The sequence below is a fragment of the Orycteropus afer genome, unplaced genomic scaffold, assembly GCF_000298275.1.
Source record: "Orycteropus afer afer isolate SDZICR_OR568_19922 unplaced genomic scaffold, OryAfe1.0 scaffold00016, whole genome shotgun sequence".
Taxonomy (NCBI): Eukaryota; Metazoa; Chordata; class Mammalia; order Tubulidentata; family Orycteropodidae; genus Orycteropus; species Orycteropus afer.
The window spans coordinates 20303241-20322231 of record NW_006921603.1 but is presented as its reverse complement, the minus strand read 5'-3'; the positions used below and the strand labels follow the sequence as shown (position 1 = coordinate 20322231).

The following is an 18991-nucleotide window of genomic DNA, read 5'->3' as shown; positions in this document are numbered from 1 at the left end:
TCCTCCACTCACTCAAACTCACTGCTGTTGATCCAACTCATAGCAACCCCTCCTTGGGTTTCTGAGGTGGTATCCCTATGGAAGTAGATTGCCCAACCTTCCTTCCAAGGAGTGGCTGGTGGGTTGAACCTCCAGCCTTCTGGTTAGCAGTCAAATGCTGTAGGCACTATGCCACCATTTCTAGAATCTAACATGATGCCAGTTAACCACTATCCATCAGGTTGACTCCAACTCATGGTGACCACATGCATTGTCAGGGTAGAACTGTGCTCCACAGGGTTTCCAATGGCTGATTTCCTTTCTTCCAAGTCACCTCTGGATGGACTAGAAACTCCAACCTTTTGGTTAGCAGCTGGGTATGTTAACCATTTGCACCACCTGGGGATTCTGCCTAGAAGATACTAAATGCTAAATAAATCATTTGTAAATTGACTTGAACAGAACAGAATGAAGAGTCATCATTCATTCATTTTCAATCAACAGTAATAATTATTACCACAAATGAGTGGCTTTAACAAACAGAAATTTATTTTCTCACATTTTAGGAAGCTGTTTTGTTTTGGGTGTTGTAGAGTCAGCTCTGTCTGACTCATAGAGACCTTGTGTTCAACAGAACGAAACACTGCCCAGTCCTGTGCCATCTTCACAGTCCTTGCTACACTACATAGAAGGTACTGTGCTAGGCACTATCAGTGTTTCCAAAATAAAGAACAAGCATATGTGTATCAAGTTGTTGTGGGGAGGTGGACCACAGTTGGTGGATGCTTATTATCAGAGGTTCACTTTATTTTCTATCACAAGCAATGTATACAACAAACTACAGAGAAGTAAATAAGGGTATGTGAATGGCCACGTGGCTCTGTCTGGTGGAGTCATCACAAAGGTGTTGGAGGAAAAAAAGAGGAATTGTTGAATCCACAAAAACACAACCCCTCTACTCTACAACCTCAACTACACACCAGAAGGAAGTCCTGGATAGTCACTTTGCTGCCCTGAAAGAATGACACCTCACTACCACCGGTGAAACGAGTGGGTGAACTAAGGTAAATCACCTTTCTATGTATGTGATTTTACAGGAAAAGAGAACCACATGAGTTGGAAATGAAACCTTGCAAATACTGATCTCTACCTATCAGCCAATGTGGAAAATACCCTAATAATCCAGGATCTGGAAGACCTCAACCACAAAATTCATTATTATAAATCAACACTTTCATAGGGGAAAAGATCTTTGATAGTTGGAGAAACTGACTTTCTTTTTAACTTTTTTCAACTCATGAGTGTACTTTTTTAGTTCGTTATAAAATGACTCGAAGTTTCCCTTTCCAATTTGCCTGTGCTTTGTAGGAGCTCATGCTTTGAATTTGCCAAAAAACATCCATTTCTATGTTATAGTAAGAGCCCCCCCAAAATGAATTATTTAAAGTAGTTTGTGAAAAAATTGGGAATGACCAACAGGAAAAAAAAAATGTGCTTAAAATAGACTACAAAGGCGTTTTAAATAATAATAATAATAATAATGAACTAAACCAAACAAGAAACTTGGACATGAATAGGGTGACCAACTTTGTCCTAGTTTGTCTAAGACTTTCCTGGTATTAAAACTAAAAGTTCTACATCCGAGGATAGTTGATTGGGCTACATAGACACTAAATGTAAAACTTGGGGGCATTATAGCAATTAATAGCTTTCATTAAATTAGTGCTGACTATGAACCTGGCACTGTGATACATACTTTATAAATCAAATTACACTGACATAATTAGAGCAAACCTGTGCACTAAAGTCTATCTTTAGGCCCTATTTAAATTAAAAAAAAAAAAAAAAGGCAACTTGTATAGATTAAGTTTCCTAAATGCTAGAAGGAGGATAGAGCTGGGATTTAAACTAAAGTCCTTTTAAGACTATGTTATGCTGTATAGCCCTTAGGCCCCTGACTACCAGTTACCTACCAATGATAGACCCAAAAGCCAAATCGGTTGCTGTCCAGTTGACTCGGACCCATGGCAACTCCGTATGTCAGAGTAGAACTCAACTCCATAGGGTTTTCAAGATTGTGACTTTTCAGAAGTATATAGCCAGGCATTTCTTCTGAGGTGCCCCAGGGTAGGTTGGAACTGCCAATCTTTTGATTAGTAGTTGGGCACTTAACTGTTTGCATCACCCAAGGACTCTATCAATGATATGGGTGGAAATAATATAGAATGTATTGTACCACAGAGTGAAAACATTAGTGACTCAAAAGGACATTGCTATCTTCACTGACTATAATTACGAAATTGAAGATAATTAGGGTACACATTTCATGATCTGAAGCTGATTTCTTGGATCCATGCTGGATATGGAACACTAACTGTGCTAAAGTACAATTGCTTATGTCAAACTGCTGAAAGAAACCTACCTTTTCACATGCACTGTGTATTTTGTGTCTAGGTGGGTGAGCTTCCCCATATTCCAGGTACAAGTCATGTTGCCTGTGTATTCATAAATGACACAGGTTACATTGGTTGGAACATCTGGTGGATCTGCAACAGAACGTATCACTTAGGTGTCACAAAATAAATAAATGGATAAAAACAAAAAGCATAGCTCTTTACAAAGTATTTCATTGATAAACTATCAGTATATTTGGGTCTGACTTGATGGCATATAACAACAACATCAATAGCCATCTGGCAGTTTGTCATACTGTGGTGTCTTAGAAGCTATGCTACCAGTATTTCAAATACCAGCAGCATTACCCATGGTGGACAAGTTTCAGCAGAGCTTCCGGACTAAGAGACTGGCCATCTATTTCTGAAAATCAGCCAATGAATATCCCATGTATCACAATAGAATATTGTCTGATAGAGTGCTAGAAGATGAAGGCACACAAAATATACAATAACTGCAACAATGGACTTGAACATAGCAGTGATCAAGAAGATGGTGCAGGACCAGGCAACGTTACAAATTACACATAAGGTATGTGCTATATAATGTTATACATAAGGTTGCTATGAATCCTACCCAACTGATGGCAACTAACAACAAAAATGTATTTGGGAAACCAGGCTAATTGGCACCTTACCATTCCTTCTTCCATCCTTATCACCTCACCTTGTAAAATATTTTGCTATGAAATTATTTCTTCTCTCCTTTGTACACTTCACTATATATTTTACTTCTTTAATGATATTGATATGATCAAGTTCCTCAGCACACACACACACCCTGGAAAAAAAAGCACCTCAGATACCAAATTCTGTCTCCTCTCCAGACTACCTACCACTGTATCTTTCTCCTTTTCTTAGCAGTCAAACTTTTTAACAGGCCATTATCCTTGCCTATTTCTTCATCTTCCATTAACTCTTGAACCCAAAATAGTCAATATTCTGCCCCTACCATCCCATGAAACCACTATTACCAAGGTCTTCTATTGTATTCTATTAATGGCTTTCTATTCAACACATCCTGTGGCCTCTTTTCAGTCTTCACTGAGCTTGACCTCTGCAACGTGATATTTTAGTCACTTCTTTGAAACCTCTCTGCCTTTTGGCTTCTGTGAAATGGCTCTTCAGAGTTTCTTCACTACTGTGGTAGTCTTCCTCTACCACATATTACACATATAACAACATATCATACATACGTTGCCTGTGTATTCATAAATGACACAGGTTACATTGGTTGGAACATCTAGTGGATCTGCAACAGAACGTATCACTTAGGTGTCACAAAATAAATAAATAACACATAACACTACCCTTTTAAAACAATTTTGTGCTCTAGGGTTGGCAGACAATGTTTCTACAAGTGTATTAGTATGTTCTGTAAGAATTCCCAGGTATATAGTACAGCTGACAAGGGACAAGGTTGTAGTCACTTCTTGGTCACAGACAGCTACCCAGGTTGCTGGACCTATGGGCTCAGGACCATAGTTGCAGGGTACATCAAGCTCAATCAGCATAACATACTACACAAAAACATTGTTCCACATCCTACTTTGGCAGGTAGTGACTGGAATCTTAAAAGCTTGCAAGCAGCCATCTAGATTCAATGATGGGTCTCTCCTCATCCGAGCAAAGAAGAATGAAGAAAACCAAAGATTCATGGAAACAATTAGCCCAAGTGACTGGTACACCATGTGATCCTCAGCCTATATGACAATGAGACCAGGAGAACTAGATGGTGCTCAGCTACCACTGTCAACCACTCAGAGGGGGATCTATGTAGGAGATCCTGGATAGAGTGGGAGAACAATGCGGAACAAAACTCAAAATCATTGAAAAAAAAAAAGGGGGACTGGGTTTCCTGGTCTGATAGAGCCTGATGAAACCACTGAGACTATGGCCCCTGGCTGCCCTTCAGGTCTGGAATTGAACCCACTCCTGTGACTTCCAGCCAAACAAAAGACAGGTATATGAGCTGAACATTAGGTTGATACACTTTTTGGAGATATAATCATGGGAGAAAAGAAGGGCTGTTTATGCACAGGGATACAGCTCAGGGGGCAGGAGTGCATGGGAGGGAAGAATACAAGGAAGAGGTGACTATGGGGAGGAAGTGGGAGGGGAGCTGTTGCATTGTGGTAAATTGCAGTCAATGTCATGAGACAAAACGTATGTGAGCTGCTGTATGGAAAGTGAATTTGCTCTGTAAACTTTCACCCAATCACAATTAAAAAAAAAAGAGTTAAAGACTACATATATATATATATATATATATATATATATATATATATCACAGGATTCTATTTCAAGACCATCTCTCTTTCGCTCTCTCTCTCTCTCTTTCTGTTTCTCTCTCTTTCTCCCCCCACCTCTTTTTCTCGGTGGTCATATTATTGTGAATAAATTTAATCTGCCAGCATCTTTCCCTTTGAGAAGTGACGCTCCTTCCTACTCCCTCCTGCCATCTCTCCCCTGTTCTGTCTTTCCTCTCCCCATTTCTACCCTCCTCTCCCCTCCCCTGGGGAGGTTAATCACTAGGCCCTCCACAGAGGTGAGCCCTTGATCCAGGCTTTCTAATCAGATTATTTCCCTTGAGAATGAGCACAAGATGAGCCAATGAGAATCCTCAAAGTGTCTTTTTTCTGGAGCCATTGGGAATGACGTTCTTTCTTCTTCCCTGTCTCTGGGTAACATGTGAGCTGTGAGTTGCTAGTGACCATTTTTCTGTCATACTGAAACAGTCTATTTAAGAATGAAGCCAACACATGGGAAAACAAAACTCAAGAGACGGGAAAAGATGAGCATGTCTGGACAATTTTGTTTAAGCCCTTGGGACCTATGAAACCTCAGCAGCTATAGCACTGACCCAACAATAACTAAGCAAGATCAAGATCAAAAAAGAAACATGGAAATAATGAGTGTTTATCATATACCCACTTTTCAGGTATGGCTGTCAGCTTGCTCCTACACATGCAATGCTCCCTGGGAATCTGAATTACTCAGAAAGCAAAAAATGGAAGAATGGATTCATAAGGAATAAAAGTAAAGATGTATTGAAGTACATGTATAGGTTGATCTTAATACAAATCACAAATCCTGAACTTTCCCTGAAAATCTACTACAGAGAATATTACTTGTACAAAAGAAATAAATATATGAAAAAATTACCATTATTGCAAATTGACACAATAGATAACATTTCAGCCTATAGAACTGACAAGGATTTTTAAATGTCCAGTGCTGGAATGGACTCAGGGAAATTCTCTAGCAGGTTTCTTATGGGAATGCAAATTAGAACAACCTTTACGGAGAGCACTTTGCCAATACATACCACAATTCTTAAAAGCAGGAGAAATATCTCATAGCTCAGCAATTCTACATGTAGGAAGGTTTCCTTACTTAAATGTTCATACGTATACAAAGCTATTTGGCTAAAAGAATACAATCCTTAAAATGTTATTCATGATAGTGAAAAATAACAATGTTAATGTCCCAAAATAGGGCTCAATAAACTATAGTATATCCATAAAATGCATCAACAACTAATGTAGTAGAAGAAAATTTAGTGTCCTGAAAAGTACTTGGCCTTTTAGAAGGCAATGGAGCCATGGAAAGTTAATTAACAAATTAATTAATTAACAATCATGTATAATAAGGTGAAAAAAAGGAGGTTGCAAAATAACATCAGGTGTTGGTCTCACTTAAGAGAGAACAAAAGAGAGTTAGAAAGAGACTGAAACTTGAATGACATATTCCAAATTATTAAAGACTGATTATGTTTAGTGGTGAGATTTACAAGGATTTGTGTGTGTGTGTGTGTGTGTGTGTGTGAGCATAATCTACAAGGATTATTTTTGAGCTGGTCTAATTTTTTAAACTTTCCACACTAAATAAATTTGATTACACAATTAAGAAACTATTTTTCTGAGCTAACGTAATTTGTTCTGTTGGGTTTTGGACTTGCTTGGTGCTTGTTATCCCTTCTTTCCAGTCTCTCCCATTTGCAATACAGATGTCTGCCCTCTGCCTGCCCCACCATTATACTTTGGAAGCAGGTAACTTGTAGTCTAGATTTCACAGGTGATGAGGAATTTTGCCCCAGGATGGAATATGCCTAAAGTCTCACCCACATTTGATTTAGATGATCCAGATGAAATTTTGCATTTGGAGTTGATTTAAGACTTTGGGGGTGGTGTTATGGGGGTAAATGTGTTTGGTATGTGGGATGGATGTAAATTTTGGGGAGCCAAAGTGTAGAATGTTACGGATTGATCTGTATCCCCTAAAAATATGTGTAGTAAATCCTAACTTCTATGTCTGTGGTTATAATCCCATTTGGGAATGGGTTGTCTTTGGCATGTTAATAAGGTAGGATTCCTATAGTGTATGTTTTGAGTCGATCTCTTTGAGATAGAAAAGAGATAAAGTGAAAGCTAGCTGGCAGAGATGGAGGAAGACACATTTGATTGCCCAGGAACAGAAGCTCAGAAGAGCAAGGACCTTCCTCCAAGCAGACATAGAAAGAAAGACTTCCCCTAGAGTCAGCACCCAGACTTCCAGCCTCCTAAACTGAGAAAATAAATTTGTTTGCTAGAGGCACCCACTTGTCATATTTCTGCTATAGGAGCACTATATCATTGAGATCCAAAACCAAAAACCAAAAAAAGGAGCTCGGGTGGCATGGTGCCTAAGGTATGTGACTGCTAACCAGAAGGCTGTCAGTTCAAACCCACCAGCCACTCCTCGGAAAACTGGACAATCTACTTCTGTAGAGATACCACCTCGGAAACCCGAGGAGGGGTCGCACATTAAATGTAGAAACAAATTTAAATCATTTTGGATGTTGATGAGTTGTGGTTACTTAATGATTACAGTGATATGTCCTTGTCATTTTTTTTTTTTCTTCTGCTTTCAGATAGGGAGTTGGCCATCACAGATGGCAACTGTCAACCTTTTGATCTATGTAATCTCATAGCATTCAATATTAAGTGAATACACAGGGTTATACATGTCTGGTGGTTAACTAACTTTGCAAAAGTTCAAATAGGCTACTCTCTGTACACATGCATATAAACACAGTATTTCCTCATGTGAAAGTTATGTAAATATAAGACCGTTAGTATGGTTATGAGAGTAATCATAAGATAAGATTTCACTGCCAGATGTTCCATGTCCAAGAATAAAAACGCGCATCCTTGGGTGGTTCAAAACGTTTGTGCTTAATTACTAACCTAAAGGTTGGTGGTTCAAACCCACCCACAGTGCCATGGAAGAAAGGCCTGGAGATCTACTTCCATAAAAGTTTCAGACAATTGATCCAGCAATCTCGTTACTAGGGATCTTACTTTACTTCCTAAAAAAGTAAGAACCAGGACACAAATAGATATATGCACATCCATGTTCATCACAGTACTATTCACAACAGCAAAGAGATGGAAACAACCCAAGTGCCCATCAACAGATGAATGGATAACCAAACTATGGTATATACACACAATAGGATACTATGCAACACTAAAGAATAATGTAGAATCCACGATAGACCTCATAACATGGATGAACTAGGAGGACATTATTCTGAGTGAAATAAGTTAATCACAGAAGGACAAATATTGTATGAATCCATTATTGTGAAAAGTCAAGGAAACCTTTACATACAGAAGGAAACTTTCTTTGTTGGTTACCAGGGATGGGAGGAGAGGGGAGGGAAAATTGCTAGATACATAGAGGGGGTAAAAAAAGAGAAAAAAAGAATTACAGCCAAGAAAATCATATGGAACAGGTCTGCTCTATAACACATGGGGTCGCTATGAGTCAGAACCAACTTGATGGCAATGAGTTTGAGTCTTTGTTTATACAGCCAGATATTAAAGAATATCCTGAAATGCAGAAGGATGAGGCTTAAGTTTCTGCTCCTTCCTACCAATCTCACCCCTTCCCTTTTATTGGAACTCTCAATAATGACAGAGATTTCTCATTAATTCAGAATCCAGCCAAAGGTCATTTTCTACTGATAACTTCTTGAAGACAGACTTTGTGACTTTCACTTCTTTGCATTTCTACAATTTAGCTCATTGTGGGTACTTGGTAACCACTTAGTGAGGTTTATTCAATGAATTTATTGGCTTAGTAATGAGATGATAATGAGGATTAAAATGAAGAGAGGCACAGTCTTTCTGGTAAAGATCACTCTATAATCCCTTACTCAAGAAGAACATGAGCCAGACTAATTGTGTCAATAATGATAATAGCAATACTGAAGATGACTACTCAGAGGTTTTTATTGGGTAACAAGTCTACTTTCATAACAGTAAATAAAGGTCAACGATGGTTGACCTAAATTTTAAATTTAGGTCAAAGATATTTAAAAATTTAAATAAATCATTAAATGGAAACTTAACTTTGTATATAGTTTATTTTACCTTTGATTTTTTAAAATAAATAAAGACATCTTGTAGCGTTTTATCCCATGATTGTTGTGACCTTGATGGAACAAACATATCATGTGTGTAATCACAGGTAAGAATCCAATAATTATTTAAGATGGTGGCTAAAAGTGGAAATAGAGTTTGCGTTACACAAATTACACATTAAAGCATGATACATTTTAAATACTTTTGGATATCTTTTCAGAGGAAGCAATGACTCATTTATCTCCTTTTTTGTCCTTTATGATTTGTCTCCAATATAAAAATACACCACATAATCATTTTGTTCAAAACCAAAAAGCCAAACTAAACCTACTGCCATTGAGTTGATTCCAACTCATAAGGACCCTACAGGACAGGGTAGAACTGCCCCATAGGGTTACCCCTGCAGGGTGGCTGGTGGGTTTGAATCACTGATCTTTTTTGCTTAGTGGCCAAATACTTTAACCACTGTACCACAAGAGCTCCTTTTTGTTCAAAACAGTGACAATAAACTGACATAGTGAAGCTCACTGGACAAATTTCCTGTGATCAATGAGATCCAGGGAAAGCAACGTGATTTCTAGAGTGCAATAAAAAACCCTCAAAACCCCTTTCCTGACCTACTTAAATAGGAAGTTTTGTTGGCTAAGAATGCAAAACTCAAGCTTGAATACAAGGGTTTGAGTAAATTCTCACTTGGCAGTTATGTTTTCACACTCAGAGGTCTATGCAAGGAGTTACAACTCACATAGTAAATACATGGAAAGAGAGATGTTCTTTCTAAGAAGCCATCAGCAGAGAATATTTTTATTACGTTGCCCAAAAAGGGGAGGAAAGTCCATTTCCTGACACTAAACTTTGTGTGGTGATAGGTTTGGTGGAGAGACCCCTAAGCCAACACTGGGAGAGTTGTTGGTTGGAATCAGTTATACAACTACAACCAAGAGAAGAAGCCTTATTTCTTTACCATCTCTTCTTCCTCTGGCTTAAGTTAAAAAGCTAACCTTGCCCCATGACCACAGAAGTCACTTATTTACCCTCCAAAGAAATGATATCTTATCCTCCCCTGCAAAGAATAGGTTGTATTTAAGTATTGAGAGTTGGTTAGGTTTCCTGAAGATGTGGACAAGCTAAGGAATTTTTATACATCAGATAAGATATCTGCCTGTGGTTTCAACTCCCACAATTTAGGACACTTTTACCATATTTAGGACACTTTTACTCTGGTAGCATAGTGGCTAAGGCACTTGACTGCTATGGCGGTTCAAACCCACCAGCCACTCCTCAGAAGGAAGGTTGGGCAAACTTACTTCTGTAGTGATACTGCCTCGGAAACCCAAGGAGGGGTCACTATGAGTCGGGGCCGACTCAACGGCAAATAACAACAACAACAACAACATTTACCATATTAGTTTAAGGCATGTGTTTATCAACTTTCTTCTTTGACCTCAAAATATACTAGCTTCCCTCCTCAACTCACCTCTATCCCCTACTATAGTTTTGTCTTTTGAAAAGCTTGCAAGATCAGGTGACCAGAGATAAGTAGGACAATGGTCTCATTTTAGAACAAGAAAGCCACTTCATTTTAAGGCACACCACTCCAAGGGATAGGAGGTGATGGTGACAGATGGTCTGGTTCTTGCGGTCTGGAGGTGAGGAACAAGCAAGGTGATTTAAAAACTCATTTTTATAACAGAGAGACATATAGGATGAACATTTATACCAGATAGGTACACTCCTTGTTGTTGTTGTTATTTGCCGTGGAGTCGAACCCAACTCATAGCGACCCCTCCTTGGGTTTCCCAGGCAGTATCACTACGGAAGTAGATTGCCCCAACTTCCTTCCAAGAAGTGTCTTCGGGTTAGCAGTCAAATGCCTTAGGCACTATGCTACCAGAGCTCCCAGGTACACTCCTTAGAACAGTTAATCAGGGGAGATCAGAAGGGCAGTATTTGCATAGGGAGATAGCTCAGAGGGCAGAAATGCTGAGAAAGAAGGACAAAGGAAAAAGGTAGCCACAGGGAGGAAGTGGGAAGAAGGCTGTTACATTGTGGGGATTGCAAGCCATGTCATGAAACAAAATGTTTATGAACTGTTGTACGAGAAATGATTTGCTCTGTAAACTTCACCCAAATTACAATTAAAAAAAATTAAAAAAAAAAACCACCTCATGTTTGATTCTCAAATTTATGAAGAAAAGGAGCATGGCCAAGACCCAGAGTCCTCCATCTTTCACTGAAAATGGGTCCAGGTGCATATATGTAGCATATATATATCTCAAGTATTACCTTGATTACATTTTTTTCTTAATTAATAATTATAGTAACAGATACAGTGATTCACAGTGTGGGCAGTGGGGGGATTAGACCCAGGAGACTGTGTCAGAATCTCCTCATGTTTTATAAAAAGGATGCCCATTTTGCTTTCAAAAAGATGTTTTCTGTAGCCAATATTATTAACTTTATTTTATAGACAGGGAATTGAGACTCAGATTGCTTAAGAAACTTGTCCAAAGTCACACAGCTGGTGAGAAACACCACAGAAACACAAAACTAGGTCTATAACTGTTTTCTCACAAAATCTTAACATCAAAATTTCTCAATGGGATCTACTTCAAGGTTAATAATATTAATTCAGAAAACAAAACAAAATAAGTTGAAAACAACAACATTTTAAACCTGAGGGTACTGAGATAGGGCTCAGATATGCCTCATTGGCCAGGCTAGCGTTTAGAATGTGTTAAGCTGCTAACCAGAAGGTCTATGGTTTGAATCTGTTTGTGGTTCAAATTCACCTAGTGGCTCTCCAAAGAAAAGACCTAGAGATCTTGTCCTGTAAATACCCCAAACCCATTATCATCAAGTCCCCAAACCTATTGTCATTGAGTCAATTTTGACTCATATTGACCCTATTAGGACAGGCTAGAACTACCCCATAGGATTTCCAAGGCTGCAATTTTTAAGGGGAAAAACTGCTACATCTTCCTCCTGCGGAGCAGTGGCTGGCAGATTCCTACCGCCAATGTTTCAGTTAGCAGCTGGTAGGTCACTTAACCACTGTGCCACCAATGCTCCTTCTGTAAAGATTACAACCTAGAAAACCCTATTGGGTAGTTTAACTCTGTTGTATAGGACAGCTGTGAGTCAGAACTGACTCGATGGCACACAAAAAGAAGTCTTTATAAATGGTTTTTTGAGTGCATTGACAATATTTTATGATTTGGAGATTTTACATTGAAAACTCAGATTTTTATTTCTTTTGAAGAATCAGAATGTATGGGAATACTGAGCCCTCATAAATGGTAGAGCTGAGTAGTAGACGAAATGTGTACATTTCTTTCTTCATAGTTCCTATCCACATCCTTAACTCATACTTCTCCAACCTGGTAACCTGAAGACATTTGAGCTTGCAACTCCTATTATTAAATCAAAAGGAGCCCTGGTGATGGAGTGGTTAAAGCAATTGGCCACTAACCAAAAGTTCCACACTTGAACCCATCAGCTCCCCTGTGGCAGAAAGATGTGGCAGTCTGTTTCTGTAAAAGATTACAGCCTTGGAAATTCTAAGAGGCAGTTCTACTCTGTCCCATAGTGCCACTCTGAGTCTGATTCAACAGCAATGGTTTTGGGGTTTGGTGTTTTTAATTAAACCAATGTAAAGAAGTGAACAATATTGTGATCAATGTCACAAAACAAAATGTGTACGAACTGTTGAATGTCAAATGAATCTGTTTTGTAAAATTTCACCCAAATCGCAATAAGAACTTAAAATAAATAAATAAGGGGAAAAAAAGTGTACAATATCAATGTGTCTCTATTTGAGATAAGACTGGTAATTACCAGTTGATCACTAGACTAATTTTCATTTGGATTTTGAATGAACCCCTATACTTACATCCAGAAGGAATGTCTTTTCCACATATCAGTGTCTCTTGAACATACCCAGGACAGTCAGCCGTGCAGTACACAAAGGTCTGTGGTTCCCAAAAGTTGTTATACCAAAGCCAAGCCGTTGTTCTATTTATCCTTGTCATTTTAAATCTTTCTTTGATGTCATTTTTATAAAAATAAAATTTTCTTGGTTGACAGTTCTTAATTGCAGCTTGGCAATATATAGAAATATTCACACCCATCTTAAAAATTGGGGCTGGTTCTACCCAGAGGTGGCCAGAGCACTTTATATTGGTAATTCCTGGAAACAAAATGATAAAATAATAAATTCCATGGGTAACATTAAAACAGAATATTCAGAAAGAATATGCTATTGCATTTGAAATGCATTCCTTTCTATCAATTAAATGATTTCTACTGAAAGAAACCATTTTAGAACTAAGTATATATTTTCAATTGATTAGTTGATCATAATGTATTTTTATCATACTTCTGTGACTTTCAGCAGCTAATGCAAGACTAGATTCAGCCATAGTTGTTGTTGTTGTTGTTATGTGCTATTGAGTCAGACCAACTCATAGCGACCCCTTCTTGGGTTTCCAAAGTGGTATCACCACAGAAGTAGATTGTCCAACCTTCCTTCTGAGGATTGGCTGGTGGGTTTGAACTGCCAGCCTTCTGGTTAGCAGTCAAGTGCCTAGATTCAGCCATTAAGCTTCTCTAGTTGTCTAGAGAGCAGGGCTTCCAAATGATTCATTCTTGTTCCACCTGTGCTTAGAATTGGCATTTCCATCTTAGAAATACTGAATCAGAATCTACATTTTAGGAAGATCCAGGTGATTCTTATAGAGTCTATTTAAGTGTGGATTCTGATCCAGTATACTGGGGTGGAAATGCAAATTCTCAGCAAGGGGTCAAACTGGAATGAACTGGTTGGAAGTCCTGCTAAAGAGTAAATATAATTCGCTCTCTTATTTTAAAGTGGTCTCATAGTCCCTAAGGCATTTGACGGCTAACAAGAAGGTTGGTTGTTCAAACCCACCAGCCACTCCTCGGAAGGAAGATTGGCCAATCTACTTCCGTAGTGACACTGCCTGGGAAACCCCAGTAGGGGGCTATGAGTTGTGTCTGACTCGACAGCAGTGAGTATATTAAAGTGAAGAACTAAGGTATTACGGGATTAATCCGTTTTTCAAAGATGAAATAAGAAATAACCATGGACACTGCAGAATCCAACTCCATTCTCTCGTTACATGAGCTTGTAAATAATGGCTGCTTTCATTAGAAAATTAAAAGTACAATGAATAAAGGCACACTTACCAATGGTAAAAATTATTGGTTGATAATCACTTAAAATTCATCATTCATTAAATAATATGAGGAAATGTTCTGAACATATTGTTAATGAAGAAACTAAGTTACAAAACAAAATATTTAGCATAGACTGTTAAAAAGAAATAAGTGGAAGAATAAATTAAAGTGACATACACTAAGATAATAGCAATGATAATCTGTGTATTAGGGTACTTTTTTTTCATTTTTCAATTGTACATTTCTTTGTTTTAAAAGTTAAATGTGAATATATTACATATAATAAAACCCGCATAAATTAGAGGCTCTTTTAAAGTTTTTACTGTGATTTGGGTAAATTAGAGTTACTTTTATAAACATAAATGACAATACAAAATTAATGAAAGAAAATTATATCAAAGAAATACATTAAAAGTTCTACCAAATTTATCATAGACTTTTCCTGGAAATATCTACATTAAATATTTTAAAACTTTAACAAAATAATGATAATTAAATGTGAGCATTTGATGGAAAAGAAAAAGTCTGGTCTTTGGAATATGAAGTTTAAAGGATTACCTTGTATAATATGAAAGTAACTGAACATTTCCATTTCTGTAATAAATATTTTTAGGTAAATTATGGACATAAATATGTGGTGGCACAATGGTTAAGCTAACCGAAAGGGTGCTGGTTTGAACCCACCAGTGGTTCCCTGGGAGAAAAAACGTGGCAATCTACTCACATAACGATTCCAAAAAAACAACTCATTGCCATCGAGTTGGATCCAACTCATAGTGACCCCTCCTTGGTTTTCCAAGGCAGTATCACTATGGAAGTATATTGGCCAATCTTCCTTCTGTGGGGTGGCTTGTGCGTTTGAACGGCCAGCCTTCTGGTTAGCAGTCAAGTGCCTCAGGCACTACACCACCAGCGCTTCCCCCTCAAGATTGCAGCTTAGGAAACCCTATGGAGCAGTTCTGCTCTGTCACGTAGGGTAGCTATGAGTTAGAATCAATTCAATGGCACACAACAATGAATACAGAGGTAGTGATAAAAATAATTCCATCTACATTAATAGGGAATTGCTGCCAAAGACAGAGAAAGAAGTTTTAAGAAAGCATCTGGCTACTTTAAATAAGTCCAACAATTCAACTTTAGATAAACTGCATCTCCAACACCTTAAAGGTGCATGCAGATTCTATCATTCCTAATACCTTAAAGGAACATGTGGATTCTATCATGGAACCACTGTGAGTAATTTTTGAGAATACATGGAAAATGGCAAAGATGGCAGAAGACTAGATTTGGGTGTATGTTGTCCTGGCTTTCAAAAATGAAAGAAAGAGGAATTCAGAAATTCTGGACCACTAAACTTCACAATATTCAGGAATGGATTTGTAAGTTGATGATTTTTTCAATACATAAGAAAAAAAAAATCATGCATCAATAGGTCAACATGGATTATATAAACCATACCAAAATACACAAAATTTCCTTCTCAGAAGATGCTCAACATACAGTATTTTTATTGTCACTATTATTGAAAAACATTGATATATTCTAGAAGAAAACTTGAAAATAAAGTGATCTGGATGATATTAAAAGCAGGTTGAACACCAAAATATAAAATTATTTCTAATGGACAGCTGTAAGGTCTCTAATGTCATGTCACAGGGCTTATCTGTTTCTCTATGGCTCTGTATCAATCTTATGAATGTATAACCAGAATTCCTATTTATAATCTGTAGATTTCAAGAATCTAGGAAATGTAGCTGGTGTCTTATTTCCATTGAATCTTCTTGGGTAGTTGTTAGTTTGATTTGGGACGTGTTCTAGACCATCCTATCAGAAGAGTTCCAGCTACACCTTCATCTCAACTATAATTGTGTCCTAACCTATAAGAGAGGGTTTTGCTTTTGTCACTAATTCTGAATAACTTGAATGATCTGCAAAATTTCCATGAAGGTCTGGAGACTTCCCTGTTGTTGCTTGTCTCCCAGTGATTGAATCCCTGCTTCCTATGTGGGACATCACTTAAAACAAAATCAATTGATGTCCAGCTGATTCCAATTCATGGTTACCCTTTGTGCACCAGAGTAGAACTCTGCTCCATAGGGTCTTCAAAGACTGAGTTCTCAGAAGTAGCTCACCAGGCCTTTCTTCAGAGGCAGATTGGATGTACTCAAACCACCAACCTTCCAGTTAGCAGCCAAGCACTTTAACCATTTGCACCACCCAGGGACTTCTCCCATTAGCCCCAAAAGAAACTCTCAAATGCCAACCACTGCCCTGCCATGACTTCTGGTGATCCTTCCTCTTCCTTGATTCCTCAAAGCTGCTTGTGCTTGTCTGTCAGGACACTGTGCTACTGCCTGGTGCTAGAGGTTTGTGTGAATTGTAAGATAGGAATGTTCATAGCACATAAGCACCAGGTTGTTCTGAGGAACACAAGGCTTAGCACAGTCATAGGCACATAGTAACCATTAATAAAAAGCTTGATGAATTAAATTCAAACTTTTGATGGGTTATCTTACAACACATAAAATAGTTCAAAACTAGAACATGCCAATTCAAACTAGTAAGTTCCTTCCTAGAAATGTTCATGTAAGGCTTACAGGACTACCCATCAGGGATGTTTTGAAAAGGAGCCCTGCATATGGAGCAAGGTTGGACCTCTTTCATCCCATTTCATATAATTTTTATGTGCGTATAATTTTTCCCAATCTAATAATTTTTATATTCTTCACAGATCCTAGCATATTGCCCTGAAGATAATACACACTCAACATTTTACTGGTAGAATAGAAGATAAAAGATAGATACACAAAATGCATACCTCCATGACACCAACTGAAAAGTATGTAAAGAGCCATTACCACATCCCATTGAATTGTGACCTGATTCATGCCTGAAATTAGGAACAAGTCATTTAGTCTTTCGGGGGGGGGGGGGGGGAAGAAAACTTGTAATAATGTAATAGTAAAACAATAAAATAATAAAAAGTATTGCATTTTTTCTTATAAATTATTCTCTTTGAAACTCTTTTGTTTAGCAAGGAGGAAATGAAGGAAGGCAGATAGGCAAGCAGGCAAAATAACATCACTAGTATTTGGAGAGGTATAATAAGAAGTGGAAAAGTAAAGCAAGGAAATGGAATTTTCTACCTTCAAAAATCACTATAAATTATCCTTGTAAGACATATTGACCCTTGCTATAATAATATTTCTCCTAAGCTAGTCTTTCTCATCAGAAATTCCTCCTTCTCTACTGATGATGAATTCTTCTCCTGACCAAAATCGTACACCTATCTATCTTTGATGTGATAAAACAAAAATTTCAGAACTTCTAGAGAAAAAGCATTCAAAATGAGGAAAGGTGAAGTGAGACAAAGTATATGTGATATCACCAGTTAAACTTTCAGAAAACCCTTTCACCTATAAAGATCTCAAAAGAAACACATTACAGAAATTCAAAATGCTGGTGCCTTTACTGACAACCAGAGTTACATTATTCAGTTTGTTACTCTATTGAATAATTTGATTATTTAATAACCCATTGCCATCGAGTCAATTCTGAATCACAGTGATCCTATATTTAATAATCAACACTATTTAGTTAGAGTTATCTTCTTAATAAAACCTGAGCCTGAATCTCTCATATAAAAAAAAATAGCAACAAAGCAAAACCCATGGCTTATCAAATAGCATAAAACATCTGATAACATTTTAAAAACTAGGGACCTCATAGCTTGTGAATATAGTGTTTGCTTTCATAACTTGTTAGCAACAGTAGGTTTTTCTTTTTGAAATTAATAGGCAAAGCAACCCTAAAACCTTCCCAGTTAAAAGTTAACTACTTAATAGAATACACAAAATAATTTTTTTTTTTTAAAAAAAACATTTTATTGTGATTTGGGTGAAAGTTTAAGAGTAAATTGGTTTTAATAATTGTTATTTAAAGGTATGTCAAACAATATTAGCGATTCCACTGCCATCAGTAGCCACTGCATGAAATATCACCTGAGCTTATAAGAGAAAGCAACTTGGCCCACATGTTCCCAAAATAAAACATAGCTATCTTTAAGTATTTGGGTGAACACTGTCTCTTTACCTTTCAACCTGTTGGAAGCACATAATTCCTCCTCAGAGCCAGGCTGCTGCTCTTGGTTGGGTCATGGGCTGCTATGCCTGCTGTCTGCTGTCTGATCACTTGAGATTTTCAGTTATGAGCAAATGGAAATGTTAGCAGAGCCCTGACCTACATTTCAAATTCTTGAAGAGAAACTCAAACTGTCCAATTTGAAATGACTGGCTCTCGTGTCACTATTTGGGAAAACCCAGATTACTTAAAATGAACCATTTTGTCAGTACTTTTTCCTCCCCTTAATTTAAAATGATTCTTTTCTCCTCCAAGAAGTAGAGCACTTATGCATGCTGTATTTGTCAAAAATTTTTAAGACATCCAAACCATGATAATTAGTGTTAATTTGCAACCATCATTGATATTATTTATAAATCTATTTTGTAAGAACAGGAAGTTTAAATGCTGCTGTTCATTCATTGATTTAATCAAACAGCATGGTTTTGAATATCTATTATGTGCCAGGCATTGTTTTGAGAATGAAAAAATGGTGATTAATTACAGATCAGCTTCTTTGTTTTATTGTTCACAGTGATTAAATACAGAGCAACTTTTTTGAACATTTGTTCACAGTTTAGCAAGATTTCATAAACAAGTAAAAAAAAAATTACAAAATATTTGTCAGCTGATCTTTGACAAAGGGCCTTAATCCACTAAGTGGGGAAGAGAATGTTTGTTCAATAAATTGTGCCGCAAAACTGGATATCCATTTGCAGAAAAATGAAATAAGATCTGTACCTCACACCATACACAAAAACTAACTTCAGATGGATCAAAGACTTAAATGTGAAACCTAAAACTATAAAATTCCTCAAGGAAAAACTAGGG

General features: G+C 37.4%; 1 protein-coding gene across 1 annotated transcript in view; it reads right to left on the bottom strand.

Moving 5' to 3' along the window:
• The window catches only part of IL23R (interleukin 23 receptor), a 130975-nt gene extending 114046 nt beyond the window's left edge, over positions 1-16929 (bottom strand). The window contains exons 1-3 of the mRNA XM_007959338.1: positions 16860-16929; positions 12735-13031; positions 2402-2525 (exon numbers count right to left, since the gene is read on the bottom strand). Of these exons, the coding sequence (XP_007957529.1) occupies positions 2402-2525; positions 12735-13031; positions 16860-16929 (491 nt within the window). The remainder of the gene's footprint in view (positions 1-2401; positions 2526-12734; positions 13032-16859) is intronic.
• Between the last annotated feature and the right edge of the window lie 2062 nt (positions 16930-18991).